General features: G+C 37.6%; 1 protein-coding gene across 1 annotated transcript in view; it reads right to left on the bottom strand.

Moving 5' to 3' along the window:
* Nucleotides 1-16979, bottom strand: part of FRAS1 (Fraser extracellular matrix complex subunit 1) — a 475354-nt gene that overhangs the window by 330523 nt on the left and 127852 nt on the right. The window contains exons 4-5 of the mRNA XM_027854503.1: nucleotides 11138-11245; nucleotides 6323-6415 (exon numbers count right to left, since the gene is read on the bottom strand). Coding sequence (XP_027710304.1) covers nucleotides 6323-6415; nucleotides 11138-11245 — 201 coding nt within the window. The remainder of the gene's footprint in view (nucleotides 1-6322; nucleotides 6416-11137; nucleotides 11246-16979) is intronic.

The raw sequence follows: 16979 nt of genomic DNA, 5'->3' as shown, positions 1-16979 counted from the left end.
TGTGTAATTCCCTACAGTTCTTAAGTTATAGATCAAGAATACTAATGAGGAACTATGAATGCTGAGTGCATATTAAAGGCTACAGAATTCACATTCATTTCTTCCCTCACACACATAAATCCAATTACCTTTTAACCTCCCAGGCAGGCAGAGGGAACAGGCCACACCCAAATTCCTATATTCTAGCAGATGAGGCTATCACCACCTGTCATTTTCTCTTTAGGCAAAACTTTCAGAGCTATCTTCCCAGATGTGATATTATCTGGTGCTAGGATTAAATTAGCACTGAGAAAAAAGAGGATTAATGGCCCTTGTGGCCCTGCCTTCCACAAGAATATGTGTGCACAGGGAGCAGGGAAAAGCCTGCCAAGGTTCTTTAAACAAACACTCTGGGGCTTGTCTCCATCACCTGCTTGGCACTGGCGCATCATTTCCTGCCTATCTCACATTCAGCACCTGTCCAAAAGTTAATTTGGAGGGATAGCTGGGGGTCAGTCAGGTATGAAACAATCCTCCCACTCAAGGACATCAGAGAATCTCAAGTGTCCCTGAAGCCAGCCAAGTGGTTCAAGTGTCCACCTGACTTGTAGAAGGTGCTCATGCAAGGAAGGACTTGTCTTGACTCGACAAAGCCTATTCCGGGAGCAACTGCGGTCCTCATACAAAATTCAGGTGAAATTTTACATGGAACGATGCAGCATTTTCTTTTCTTTTTTTTCCAATTAAAAAATGTTTATTTTCTCCCTCCTTCCCATCCCCCAATTTCAAAGAAAAAGAAAACTCTTATAACAAATATGCAGGGTAGAACGAAACCATTTCCCACATTGGCCACGTTCAAAAATATATGTCTTATTCTGCACCTTGAATTCATCACCTCTCTATTGGGAGGTCAGATGACTCCTCTTCAGACTTCTGGAATCATGGTGAGTTCCTGTATTTATCCTAAAGATCTTAACATCTCTCAAAGTTGTCTGTCTTTACAAACAGTAACAGTGTTGTCTTTGTATAAATTGTTCACGTGGTTCTGTCCGCTTCACTCTTCATCAGTTCACACAAGGTTTCTCTGAACCCATTTCTTTTGTCATTTCTTGCAGCAAAAAAGCATTCCATTACATTCATATACCGTAAATTCGACGGGCATCCCTTTAATTTCTAGTTCTTCGCCACCACAAAATTGGATCTGTTATAAATATATTTGTCCATTTCTTCCATTAAAATAAGTCTCTTTCGGGTACAGCCCTTGTAATAGTATTACTTGGTCAAAAGGTATGCATAGTTTAGTAACTTTGGAGACATAACTTCCAACTGTTTTCCAGAGCAGCTGACCAATCACTTTACAGTTCCACCAACACCACATGAAGGTACCCATTTTCCCACAGCCCCTCCAATACTTGCCATTTTCCTTTTTTGTCAGTTTGCCAAAATGAGGGGTGTGGGGTAGAACATCAGATTTGCTTTTAATTTGCATTTCCCTAACTATTAGTGATTTGGAGAATTTTTTCATATGGTTATTGACAGTTTGGATGTCTTCCTTTGAGAATTGCCTGCTTGTATCCTTTGGCCATTTATCTCTCAGGGAATGGCTCTTATTCTTATAAAATTGCATCAGTTCTTTGTATAGCCTAGATTCTTCCCCAGTTGACTCTTTCCCTTCTATTTTAACTGCAGTGGTTTTAATCATACAAAGACTTTTCAATTTTATGCTATCCAAATTGTCCATTTATCTTCTGTAATCCTCTCTTTTTTGATAATAAACAACCCCTCCCCACCAAGCCATAGATATGAAAGGAAATTTCTCCCCAGCTCCTTCAATTTATTTATGATGTGAATTTTTATATTTAAGTTATGTGGCCATTTAGAAATAATCTTGGAATATGGAGTGGAAGAGTTGGCCTCAACCTAATTTCCGCTAGTCTGCTTTCGAGTTTTCCCAGAAGTCTTTTGGGAATAGTGAACCATCACCCCAGTATTTGAATTTATTAAACACTAAGATAGTTGGTTTATTTGTTTCTAGATGGTAAGTAACAAACCTGTTCCACTCTATTGAGATTGACCTCTCTATTTTTTAACTGGTACCACATTATTTTGATGATTATTTCTTTGTAGTTTATTCTAAGATCTCTCACAACTAGGACACAAAAGGGAGTGTTTTCACACATGAGCTCACCTTCATCCTTAAATCTCTGCTTTGATTGGACATGGCAATACAATTCTATTAACAAGTACCATCCAACCCACTTCATATCTATTCCCCAGGTCTTCAAAATCTCTCTGCAAAGGGAGGTCTCCCATCTTACGTAACCATATGAATACATTTAAAAGGCTAGGATATGTTCTGTTCATAGAATGCTCTCCCATAAACATTTTATAAGGTAGAAGCCAAAGGCAGTAAAGGAAGAATCAGTACTGTTTAGATAGAGGAGAAAATTATTTTGGTATCTGCTTCTTGAATATACTAAAAAAGGGAAAGACTCAGGAGAAATATGTTATGGCAGTGGCATGGTGAGATATAAACCAAACTCAGACACGTACTTAAGGCACTTAACAGAAAGAATAGCAAATCTAAGAAGAAAAAAGTGACAGCATTTGGTAACCGCCCCAGAAAAAAAAATTAAAGGAAGAGAGAGAAAAATATCATTCCTACAATCACCAGGACTTGCATGAGAATAGTCCAACGATGACTTATTTCTCTCAAGCCAGCACTCTAATGAAAGCAGCCGTGGGGCACAGTAGACAGAGCACTGGACCTGGAGTTGGGAATATGTAAGCTCAAATCCAGCCTCAGACAAGTTTCCTCAGACTCCTTCCCATTGACAATTAACTCCCTCTGTCTCAGGAAAGAAGGTCTCTTAATCTTTTCTTTGAGCCTCACAAAGACTCTTGTTATCTTTCTCCAGAATAAGTTAAATTAAAACTCCCCAAGAAATGCTTCTTCCTTAAAGATATAGTATCAGTGCCTGCAGTCCCTGTGGGAAGGGCATGTAATCTCAGTTTACACATGTATAACTCAGGCTCCCACCCTGTCGGTGCAGTAGAAGACATTCTACAATGGCCTACTGTGTAGTTGGGAGTAGCTTTTTTTCCCCTTTAGTTGTATAATTGGAATTGTCTGGATCTTCAGCACCATCTGACTGAACATCATTATGACTTTCTGCTGCATTCCCATTGGAGGGTGAAGGACTTCTTCATTCACACCATTTGGCAATTTACCACCACCACCACTACTACCGCTGAGGCCATATGGCCCCAAGAAATGAGCCTGGAATCTTGGTCTTTTCATTTACGCTTTTTCATTATAGGTGCACAGAGTAGGGCCTCCAATCTGGCCCAAGAGCAAGACCAGAGATGCAAAAGCAACAAAAAATTACATATGGTGCTCAGTCAGGCTGGGCTAAAAACCCAGATAGTTCCAGCTATATAGTCAATGGGGGGGAAAATGCTACACCCAACCACATTTTGCATGGTAGGCCAGCACAAAATATCAATACGTGCCAGTTCTCCAATCTCCCAAAAGCAGGTCCCTAACACCCTTCATAGGGGTGACGCCATCTTCAGTGGCCCAGAAACGCACCAAAATTCCCATTACACTTGAACCCATGTTCCAGCAATCATAATATAGTATCATTCTTCCCATAAGTTCTTTTTCCCAATCTGTTCACATCATGCATTTCCATGGTATTGCAGATCAACATTCCTACATGTAACACACAGACTATAAGCCTCATCTGATACATGGCATCATGGTATTCCCAAATTCCCAGCAAACACATGCCACTGATGTCTCCTCTAGCAGTACCCTCTATAGGTATGAAAAACTGGCATCTACAACAATTACGAAACAGCGGCTCTTGTCAAACACCAAGGCTTCAACTCAGTCCCCTGGGTAAATGTATAACATAACTCCTAAGTCTCAGGTTAAAGAGTAGCCTGGGGCAGACATAGTAAACTAACTAGTCTATGCCCTCACCTTTATCATAATCAGAAAGTAACGCATTAACTCAAACAAGAGTCTTTCTGTGCCATACAAAATTTCAATCCTTGCCTTAATATGCCTGCTTTTAAATGAAGGTAGGGGCAAGTTTGCAAGAAAATGATGAATTTATATTATTTCCTTACTAATTTATATAGATATCTTTTATTTTTACATCTCTTTTATTTCCAAACACATCCTTCCCCACTCCCATACCCAAAAAGCCATCCCTTGTAACAGAAAATTAAAAAGAGGAGGGAAAAACAATTTGGCAAAATTAACCAAAACATTAACCAAGTCTGACAATATATGCACTGGTCCATGCCCAAAGCACCAGGACTGGAGCTGGGAAGACCTAAGTTCAAATTCAGTCTGAGACATCTACTAGCTGTGTGATCCTGAGCAAGTCACTTAACCCCTATTTACTTCTTTTGTAAAACAGGGAACACACTGCAGAAGGAAATGTATACAGCACTCTAGTATCCTTGTCAAATAGATATATAGATATACATATATAGATATATATATATATACACACCACTCCAGTATATATGTATGTATGTTTATGTACATATATACATATACACACATACACACACCCCAATATATATACCGCTCCAGTATCTTTGTCAAATATATACATACCACTCCAGTATATGTGTGTGTGTGTGTGTTTTTACATGGTATGTGTGTGTGTATACATATATACACACACACACCACTCCAGTATTCTTGTCAAGAAAACCCCATGAACAAAGTCCATGGGGTCAGGTAGAATCCAGCTTGACTAAACAACTCAACAACAACAACCACCACCACACCCATAGGCCCCCAACTCTCCCAAGAAGGGCGAGAGCACAGACTACTCTATTTCATTAGATATTTCTATTTTATTACATATAATAAATATATCCATCTCATTAAATGCATTTCTAAGTGCTTACTATGTTCCTGGCACTGTAGAAATACAAATGCAAGCAAGCAAGACAGTCCCTGCCCTCACGGAACTTACATTCAACTGGTGAAGACAACACATGGAGGGCAGCTGAGAAGGGGTGAGGGTGAAGACACGCTCACGTGCTCTGACATGGTTCAGAGATGACCAGGAAGTAAGCTGGGAGCCTGAATCCAGGTAAGACAAGGCAAAGCTCACGTAGCGGAGTCGAAAATGGTGTCCAAGTGCGGGGAACAGGGAAAGGGGAGAGAACAACGGCTAGAGATTTGCTATCATGATTTGGAGACAGCCAGGAAGTTTTGGTTTTGTTTTTTTTTAACCCATTCATACTGTTGTAGTCTGTTTTCCTGGTCTGGTTTAATTCATTCTTCATTAGTTCATAAATCTTCAAATGTGTGTCTGAATTTCTCATGTTTATTACATCTTACAGTGCTATAACAGTCCATTACAGTCATGACCACAGTTTAGCCATTCCACACTTGACGGGCACCTACTTTCTTCCAGTTTTTTACAACTATAAAAAGTGCTAATACGAAGACTTTGGCATATGTGAGGCCTTTCTGTTTCTGACCTCCTTGGGGTATATGCCTAGAGTGAAGGATCCACACCATTTATATGTGATTTTTATTGTAAGCTCTTAGAAAAGCCCTTCTTTCACTTTTTACATTTCTAAAATTATATCCAAAAGGGCTTGCCTATGAAAGAATAAAACATAAAAAACCCTGGGACGACATCCAAGCAACCTCAAACATCACAGCCTCCTTCCTGTTGATAGCCCCAAACCACCTGCTAGTCAGAAAGGTAATTCAACTTGGAGGCACTGACAGAAAACACCAAAAGAATAAACAAACCAGTATCATTCTGAAGACTTTTCTCAAGAAACCTGAAAAGCCAGCCTGGAAACGCAAGTTCTTGACTGATACTCCATAACTTAGGCAAGGAAGAAAGCTATCCTCATCAACATGATAGTAACTCATGGTTATATGATGCCTTAAGGTTTGGAAAGTGCTTTCTGCTGACAATCTGAGGAGGCAAGCACAATTATTATTACTCCCCCACTCCACAGATGAGAAAAGTGAAGTTCAGAGATGTTCATGGTCATGGTCACTCAGCTCACAAGTAACTGACGTGGAATTTGAACCCAAATCTCCTCCAAACAAGCCTAGTACTCTTTGATCCCTAGTATGGGTCCTACCATGGGCGGAGAAGGATTTGTGCTGTGAAGTTTGGGTTCAGTCAAAGGGCCACATTTGAGGGGCTCACATGTGGCCTCGAGGCTGTAGGTTCTCCACCCCTGTTATACCATGGCACCTCCATGAACTCCATGTGAACATCTATCCCTCCTGCCATGATGAACTATAAAATCAGAAAACAATCCAAGGGTAGACAGCACTTACCCCATGGGTCTTCCCTTCATGATGGCACAGTCCTTTGGTTCTCAAGACACACTCTGGGCAGCACTGGTTGGCAGCTATTTGAAGCACTTCTCCCTAAGTATTTTTAAAAACAGTTCATTAAATTTTTTAAATTTAAAAAGAAAAAGGTAGAATTCGTCACTGAACCTTGTGTCAGGGAGTATGCACTCAATCTTGGAAGAATTTCACCAAGTAATGAAATGGGTCTTTCCTTTCTAAGGTGAGTTACCCTTATGGAAAAAAAATAGACTGCCTCATTAGGTTCTTCCCTTAAAAACACATAAACTCTAAAGACAATATTGCTGCTCTATTGCATTTCATATTAACCTGCCTTTACAGTCATCATTTGTAAGCATCCATCTACTGCTTATGGGACATAAAGGGCAAAGAAAACAAATCTGTCTTTTAAGATTAAATGCCTCTTCCTCATTTATATACCCAGCCAAAAGCGGGGAGAGGAAGCAGGAAAAACCAATGATATCACAAGGCCCTGCCTAAGCCAGGAGTTTCTCACTTGCCTGCGTGGCAAAGGCCAAAATAGAAAGCAATTAGCAAGAGTATAAATTTCATTTTAAAAATTATTTTGCTACTTTTTTTTGCTATTCCTTTTAAAATGCTGTACTCATCCCTAATGGAACAATAACATTCCTTTACATTCATATATCACATGGCTTGGATGAATTCAGAGAAGGCAGGGAAGGCTTATATGAACGGATGCAGAGTGAAGTGAGCAGGACCAGTGAAACAATTTATACAATAACAACAATACCATAAAGACAAACAACTTTCAAAGACTTAAGAACTCTGATCAGCGCGATGACCCAGAATAATTCCAGACGACTAATGATGAACTACGCTACCCACCTCCTGACAGGGAAGCGATGGATTTAAGGCGCCGAGTGAGCCATACCTTTTTGGATATAGATACTATGAAAATGTGTTTTGTCTAACTATATTTATTTGCTACAATGTTTTACATTACCTTTCTTTCTTTCCTTCTTACTTTCTTTTGGAAAGCAATCAGGATTAAGTGACTTGCTCAGGGTCACACAGCTAGTAAGTGTCTGAGGCTGGATTTGAACTCAGGTCTTCCTGACTCTGGGCCAGTGCTCTATCCAACGCACCACCTAGCTGCCCCTCACATTATTTTTCCCCAGGAGAAAAAATGAATTCTATATATTACAAAACAAATAATATAAAAAATACTTTAAAATAAATACATAAGTAAATATAAAATAAAATATATAAAATAAAAAGAAAGAATTTTAACTGTTCTTAAAATAGTGTTATAGTCCTAGCAGACTTCTATGAGTATATGATTATATACATTACATCACCATGAAGTGAACACAAGGAGTTGATGAAAAGTGGTATGAAAATTTTGCCAAAATTATTTCACCAAGTGCACACGATATACAGATCACCCAGAGGGAACTAAATTTAGAGTTATTAGCTTGGTGAAGGGATAACAAGGAAATACTGGAAAAACATGAGTAAATACTGATGAAAGTACTGCATTGGCTAAGAAACAGTGATCTAAAGCTTCCAATTGTCCAGTGCCTCTTACATACAGTCTCTGTCAAATACATGGGTAATGTAGGATCTCAAGGAAGTGTGAGTACCTACCATGGATTCTTTAAGATTTAAGGACTTTTCTAGGATTCGGTGGTTATTATTAGAAATTTGTTAGGAGTTATACCACCACGGCTAAACCATCAAATGTCCTCATTCAAGCATGAGTGACTGAAGAGGAACAGAAGCTGAAAGGGCAAGAAATGCAAAGTTGTCTTAAAACCAAAAAAGTACTTTGGAGATAAGTGGGGGGAGAGACTTAGCCATTCACCTCACACATGTACCTGTGTTGGTCTATAAAGATCAAAACAAACCCTTTGTCCTGTATACAAACAAACGCCAGCTTGGAAGGCTTGGGAATAGTCTTGCTTAACTAAGAGAATGATGGTTACCAGAAAGCAACTGAATGTGCCTGAGAGGTCTGATCACCAACGAGACTCATTACCCCATATGTATACGGACATTCTTCGTTTTGAAATGGGCAGTCACTGAGAAATTAAAAGACAAAGTGTATGGGGTGAAGTTGCAAGTATAGGCCCACGACAATCCACTGACATAGCCTGACCAATACCTACGCTTGCAACAGCCAGTTAGCAACACCAGCGAACTATGAATTCTAACACATGTGGACCAGGAAGACTAACGTGGTTTCAGATACCTGTTCTGAAAGCCATAGTGATACCAAAGCTATGGTGATAATTAAGAAGGAATAAAAGTCACATATAACACTCAAGGAGGTGGATATACTAAACTGCACGCCTGCGGCATACATGAATTATACTTCATGTAACCAATTTCCTTTGTCTCAATGAACCAACTTCAATTGTTGTAGATGACTGCAGAGAGAGCTGATGAAGGACTGCAAGAAATGATACTGGCCAAGAAGTGAGGGGGAGATGCCAAAAGATGACGGCCCCTTGAAGACATTTTCATGTTGAGAAGATGTTAATAGTTAAAGTTGTGAAATGGGATACTATACCATATTATCACTAATCCCACACCTGGTACCACGAAGCAACTGATACTATCCAGTGCATACTGCTCTGCGGCCATGAAAGCTTTACAGCCTGGTGTCTTGGGGCATTCCCAGATCCTTCATCACACTTTGACTGCCCGCTTCACTGTGCACTTAGCTTACTCAACTTCAGGATACAGCTAAGCCCCTGACCCTTGGAGCAACCCCACCAGAGTTGACACAGAGCTTAGACTCATCCCCCAGGGCATCTCCAGTCTTCCTCCCCACTGCCCCATCCATCAGTTCTTTGCACCATCTTCCAAAAGAGGCCTCGAGCCCAACGGCAAACACGTCTAAGGTCCCATTTAGTGGTACTATTTTTTTTATGAAGTGAAGAAGCACAGTAGGACATCTGCTTGACTTTGGAATTTAATTTTGCATCCTTCTTCATTAGTAAGTATTCAACAGGGAAGCTGGATATGTCTAGAACTTTTCATACTGCTATATTAACTGGGATTCTCTTTAAAGGTGTCATTAAGCAATTTAAACTGCAGTAGAAGAAAACCATATTTGTGAAAGAAAAAGAAGTATTTTTCTTCAAACAAGGAGTTTAAGATATTAAAAATCAGAAGCTTAACATAGTTTCACTTTAAAAAAGAAACAATTATTAGAAAAAAAATACATTCCCTCAATACTGACACGTAGGACACTGGCGTGGGGAAATGGGGGCTATGATAATTTGCATGAAATTGAAACAAATGGAAGTTTTATGAAAACAGACGAAGCCATTGCCACATTTCCACTCATCCTGACAATATCAAAACAATATTGGTACTGCCCAAACTAATATGCTACCTAAAGGCCTTCAGAAAGTCAATCCTCATTTTCAGCCCAATAGAGATCTGAGGGAAAAAATCTCCTACTTAAGAGAGATCCATCTCATCTGGTCCTTCATCAAAGTCCTAGTTGCTGAGTGTTATGTGGAATATCAGCAAAATAAGCATAGGAGGAATAAGTCTTGAAGACATGAGGAAGATAAGATGTGATTTGTCCTCTAACTTAGTTGATCGTAATCACCAGGTTTACTAAAAGATGATAAAAGTTTTAATGTAGTGACAAGATGTTAAGGCTAACTGTAAAATTCTGGTCACCCCTCTATAAAACGTAAACATCTTTCTTTTATGGAATTAAGAGGGATCATTTGAGGGAACAGAGACACATACACCAAACAGACACAGACACAGAAAGGCAAACATTCCATGGAGAAGGCAAATGTGAGCACCAGAACCACTAGCAACATAGAAGACAGGCAACAATAAAGCAGAGCAGAACCTCTGAACCCAATTGTGAAACCTATTCAGCTGAGACCCTGTACCCAGTGGAGTTTTCTGAGAGCTCTATTGAAATTGAAAAAACTTCCAGGTCCTGCAGTACCAGCAATTTAGAGTTACTTTTACTATACATGTATTCTACACATCTATCATGACTACTGTACTCTTAAGTTTGAGTCCACTCTTCCTACAGATGCTGTACGTAACTGAAAGAGAAAAGCACCGCAGGTTTATGGGAGGAATGTTTTGTGGCTACTGTTTGCTACTAGGCCACAACAGTAAATTTCAATGCTACAAACTAATGGTGGCTATTGGCTGGCTCTTAATGAGAAGCACACTGGTGGGGGCTCATGTACCAGTAACCACCTAGAGAGTTATGCCTCTGGCAGCTACCAGCACCACCACTCAAGTGAGTGTGTGATCACTCGCCTGCAAGTGCGAAGTGAGGAGTGGTCCTGAGGAGATGTTACAAAGACAGAAACAAAGCATCAACATATAAGTCTTAGGAAGCCAGTTGACTGATATCAAATTCTTCACAACAGTGGTTAAAAGAAGATTATCAAGTTAGGTGGTAATCATCTTTAATTGCTTACCAGAGACTATGGTAATATTCCAAGTGGCTGTTCCATTTTAACAGGGTCTCATTCTCATCATTGGGAAAAGATACTTTGTTGGTTCTTAACACAATACAATACAATGGCCAAGGACAATTGCCTACTGCTGCAAAAGCCGCTGTGGGTTCACCCTGCCTTGAAAATCACTAAATCATACAAAGACTGGAATTCAAAAGAAATAAAAAACTAGCACTGTTGCACAACATCCCCACACAAAGGAGTCACAAATTGACCAGGACCTTGAAAGACTCTCAAAGCCCACAAAGATCAAATCAAAAACGCAGATGATTCAGACAGTCTTTTAGATATAAAGTGGCTATCTTACCTTCTCAAAGTCACACTGGGGGTTTTTGCAAACAACAGGCCTGCAGACGACAATGTCACCATGGCAACGACAATCCTGGCATGAATCAGGCTTCCAAACAGTGTCATCCTGCAAAGAAACACAAGTTCCGAATTAAAAACCAATCAGAGTACGGGTGCAGCAGAAGTCACAGGAGGGGCTGACTAAATTAAAAGGCAAAAAAATAATAATAAATCATAAGCACTTGTTCTATTTGTTCAGCAGTGATTAACTCCCCACCAAGTCAATAAAACCAGCAATCCATCTCAGGAAAGTTAGATCGTACAAAGAGAAAAAAAATCAGCAAAGCTGATCAATACATCAATACAAGTCTGAAACTATGGACAACATACTACGCCATGCACTTCCCACCTCTACAAAAAGGAGTGGGGTAGGAGGTACGTGACTTTTAAGTGAGAAAGAGATGGGAGTGATTCTAAGAAACAAAATTATTCACATTCCTTTCAAATGTGACAGAATTGGAATATGATCAATGACACACACAGGCACCAATTTTTTGCATTATCAAATCAACAGTGTCCTTGAGTTACTAAAAAAGTCTAGCAAAGAAAACATGTTGTCCTGAAAATTGGTTTTATGCCTACAACACCCTTTCTATTTGTTTCTCTCACTGTGTGGCATGTAAGCCTGCATCACGGTTCTTAACCTGAGATCCACCAACTCATTTGTCTTTTTTAATATTTTTCTAACTTTCAGCATAACTAGTTTCCTCTAAAACTCTATGCCTTTAAAAACATTATTGTTAGCTGGATCTGATGGTAACAGCCTGCTCCTACGACCAGTAAGGATAAGGTTGGTGGATTACTTGAGCTTAGGAGTTCTAAGCTTCATTAAAATTCAAGCTGATCAAGTGTCCACTGTAAGCATAGAACCAACAGGGTGAGCCCCCCAAGAGCAGGAGGCCACCAGGCTGCCTCAGGAAGAGTAAACCTGTCCAGTCAGAAACAGAGCAGATCAAAGCTTCCCCCACGTTGACTTACAGTGGGATGGGCTCATATGTGGCTGTTTCACTTCCAGGCTGGGCAAAATGGTCTCAAAAAAATAATCTGAGATTGCCAAAAGGGTCCATAGAACATAAATGTTTAAGAAACTCTGCCCTATATTCTTCTGATTTGTCAGCTTCGGTCTGCTTTCGTTGTGTCTTTGCACATCAGTAAATCCTCAGTTCAAATCCAGCCACAGACAATTACTAGCTGAGTGACCTTGGGCAAGTCACTTAATCTCTCTGTGCCTCAATTTCCTCATCTGTAAAAGTGGGCTATTAATAATACCTATCTCCCAGAGTCGTCGTAAGGGTAAAAATGAGATATCTGTAAGAGCTTCACAAACCTTAAAGCAATATAAGAAATGCTAATTGTTATTGATGTTGTTGTTAAATCACTATGATGAAAAAGGTGAAAACAAGGTTTAATCCTTAAACGTTATACCAAATCTACCTTGGAACAGAATATTTCCTGTTAATTTAGTTCTAGCCAAGCCCTGGTCTCTTGAGAAAGACCCAACCAAAGATGAAAGCACCAGATGAAGCAAATATGGTCAGGAGGGCCCAGGAGTGCTCTAGTGTCCAAGGGATAGAAGGCCAGCAGCCATCTCAATACACATACATAGCTTCTCCTCTGCTCAGGCCAGGGTTCAATGTCAGCCCAATACCCAAAGGCAAAAGAAGCAAAAAGAAGAACTTTTCTCACAGCCTACAGGGTTGGGAGCCCATACCTTTTTTTTTCCTCCACATAAATCAATAAAAAGAAACTTCTCAAATAAGTTCTAATATAATTAATTCTGCCTCCCCCACCTTTCACCATCTCCCATTCTAAGCAGCATATTTCCCTTTCTCATTCTCAAATAGCAAACCTTTGAAAATAGCAACAGCAGGTCCCAGGCCAAGGCAACAGCGGCACCTGAAGCAGGCAGAATCAGGTGGCAGTGAAGCCCTGATACGGGAGTGGGGAGGAATAGGAATCAGTTTGCCACAGCAGCGTTCTACCCAACACAGTAAATATCACTAGGCCCAGATACAAGGGGATGGCCAACTTAGGCACTTGCTAGATTGTGTGACCATGGACAAGTAACTTATCCTGTATTGACCCATTTCCTCACTTATAAAACGAAAGGCTGGATTTATTGACCTCTCAGGTCCCTTCCACCTCTAAATCTGTGATCTCATGATTTACGATCCCCTAACAAGACTCCTCTTAAGCCAAGAAAAAAAACTTGTAATTGAAAAGAAATTGAGGGTTATCTACAAGAATAAAAAATACCCAGGTTAACAGAACACCAAATTAAGATTTTAATGGAGACCTCCAAAAAAGAAAATAAATAAGTTATAAAAGAAATACCAAAGAAAAAACTCCCTGGTCCAAACGGTTTTACAGGAGAATTCAATGAAACCTTTAAAGAACAATTACTATCTTTGCTATACAAATTTTCCTCTACTCTCTTGATGAGACAAATATAGTCTTAAGACCTAAACCACAGAAGGATAAAGGAAAGAAAGAAATCTACAGATTAATGAATCTTCATTAAAAACTTTTTAATATAATCTGGACAAGAAAGACTACAGCAATTTATTCAAAACGTAATTCAATTAAACATGGATTTATACCAGAGATGCAAGGATAGTTCAAAATTAGGGAAGAATGGATATATTTAATCACATAAAAAACATAATCCAAAACCACATGATTAACTCAATAGATGTACGAAAAGCCTTTGAAAAAGTACACTCATTTTTGCTTTAAAAAATATGAAGTACAGGTATAGAAGGATCTTTTTTGAGTATTTCAACTCAATTCAATTCAATTAAAAAGCATTTAATTTAAAATATTTGAGTATTAAAAATTATTAACTATAGGTACAGAAGGATCTTTTTTGAGTATGATTTTTAAAAGCATCAAAAAAAGAAGGAAAGAAGAGAAGAAAGAGAAAGACTAAAATCCTATGATCAGGTGCAGATAGAGAAGAGAAGCAACAGCATAGAAAGGGAAAGAGGCAAATTCCTCTTTCACCATCTTCTTTGTAAAGAGTGGATAGGGAGAAATGGGAGGAAAAAGTAAACGAAGACAACCACAACTATGAATGTGAACGAGACTGACTCATCCATAAAGCAGAGGAAGATAGTAGAATGGATACGAAAGCAAAATTCAACAATATGTTGTTTATAAGAAACACACTTAAAACAGAAAAATTCACAAAATTGAAATAAAGAGATATACCAAAATTGATTATGCTTCTGCAGAACTCAAGCAGCTATAGTAATCATTATTTCAGATAACACTACAGTAAAAACACATGATAAAAAAGAGATAACGCAGGGAAACTGCATTATTCTTAAAGGCTCCATATGTAACAAACCAATAATACTTAAAATATATTCATTGATTGCCATAGCATCTAAACGTTTAGAGGAAAAACTAATCAAATTAAAAAGAGAAACAGGCAATAAAACTATAATACTATGACTTTTTAGACCTAGACAAATGCAACAAAAAATAAAATAAAATAAACAAGAAAGAAGTTCAAGTCCTGTCTAGAACCTTAGATAAATTGAGATGATGAATCTGATGATTTGTGAATGGGAACAGAAAGGAATTTACATATTTATCAGCTATGTATAACACCTTTATAAAATGACTATGTATTGGGGCATAAAAACTTCATCAAAAATTCAGAAAAGGGGAAATATTAAACACATCCTTAACCAATTAAAATCATATTCAATAAAGGGCATTTGAAGAAAGGGTTAAAATTAGTGACTAAATAATTTGATCCTAATTAGTTGTTAGTTCAAAGAAGTAATAATAGAAACTTTCACAAAAGAAAATTACAACAATGAAACAACATATAAAAACTTTTGGGATTCAGCTAAAGCAGTCTTTAAGAGAAATTTTATATCTCACAATGCTTTTATTAACAAAAAAGAAAAATAACAGATCAATGAGTTGGGCATAAAATTTTGAAAATACATAGAAGCAACAAATTTTAAAAAACCAATAAAAATCCGAAGGAGAACTTCTGAAAATTAAGGAACACCATAACAAATGAAAGAGAAAAAAATACATTGCTGTGATTTTTTTTAAATTGGAGGGTTTTTTTTAAATTAACAGATAGTTAGCTATTCCAACACTTTAAAAGGGGAAAATTTGATTTATTAAATTTTTGCATTAAATATTAAACAGGAAATTCACAATAATTAAAGAGGAAATAAAGAAAATTATCCGAAATCATTTTACCCAAGTACACGAAAAACACTAATTTATATGAAATGGATAAGTATTTACAAGTAAACAAAATACCTAATTAATAGAAAAATGAGATCATTTAAATAAGCCATATCTGAAAAATAAATTATACAAGTCCTAAATGAACTCCCAAAGAAAAAATCTTCCAGTCAGATAGGTTTACAAGTGAATTCTATTAAACACTAGAAAAAAATTAATTCAATATCATATGAACTGTTTGCAAAACAAAAAGGAAAAGACATCTTCTATAGTCATATGATAATCCAAATACAGTCTTGATACCAGAAGTGGAAGAAACCAAGCAACAAAAGAAAACTATAGATCGATATTACCAATATGAATCAACCCAAAAATATTAAATAGAATATTAGCAAAGAGAATGCAACAACCTATTATTAAAAAGGTTATATACTATGAGCAGACTGGATTAAAGCAGGAACAAAAATTCCTGCTACAAAGGACTGGCTCAATCTAAAGAAACTTATAAATATAAGAGAGCATACTAGTAGCAAAAATAATGTAAACCACATGATTTTATGTATCTATGTGTGTCAAAAAAGCATTTGACAAAATCCACTACCCATTACTATTGAAAATACTAGAAAACAGAAATAGATCTTTCCTTAATATAGTCATTAATGTCTATATAAAATCAAAAGTCAACATTACACATAATAGAGAAATGTTAGAATCCTTTCTAGTAAGTTCAACAAGGATGTACCTTATCACTGGTATTTAAAATAATGATAGAAACGCTAGCAGAAGCCCTAAGACAAGAAAAAGAAATCAAGGGAATAAACATAAGCAAAGAAGGTGCAAAACTATCACTTAAAGCTGATAGTCTGATGACTACCTAGAAAATTGAAAAAGTCAGATAAAAAATTAATTGAAAAGTTAATAAATTCAGTAAAGCCGCAAGATAAAGATAAATATACATAAATTTTTCTACAGACTACCAGCAAAATGGATAAAAAGAGAAATTTTATTAAAAAGAACTACAGAACGTATTTGTGACTCTAGCAAGACACACACAGCAACTATCTGAATACAAAGCAGTCTGTAGAGAAATAAAGATAGATCTTAAACAAATGGAGAAATATTAATTGTTCACGAGTAGGTCTAGCCAATATAATAAACATGACAATAGCATCTAAATTATTTTGCTTATAGTAACAAAATCCATCTGGAAGAACAAAAAGGTCAGGAATCTCAAAGACTATAATGAAAAAAAGTCAGAAGGAAGGGAGTCTAGATTTCAAATCATATGACAAAGCAATAACCAAAATTAACTTTTACTAGATAAAAATTTAAAAAAAAGGAAAGACTAATTAAGTGTAACACAGTAGGTACACCAAATAAGAAACATATTAACAAAGTAGAACCTAAAGGCCCAAGCTACTGGGGTAAGGACTCCCTACTAAACACTGCTGGGAAAAGTGGAAAGCAATCTGGTAAAAATTATGTTCACACCAACAACTTGCATCATATACCAAGATAAACTCCAAATGGATACATGACTTAGAAATAAAAGGTCACATCATAAACATTATTAGAAAAGCAAGGAA

The sequence above is a fragment of the Vombatus ursinus genome, unplaced genomic scaffold (assembly GCF_900497805.2).
Source record: "Vombatus ursinus unplaced genomic scaffold, bare-nosed wombat genome assembly UNPS02010461.1, whole genome shotgun sequence".
NCBI classification, from domain to species: Eukaryota; Metazoa; Chordata; class Mammalia; order Diprotodontia; family Vombatidae; genus Vombatus; species Vombatus ursinus.
The sequence above is the reverse complement of the archived record's forward strand: the minus strand, read 5'-3'. Positions and strand labels throughout refer to the sequence as shown.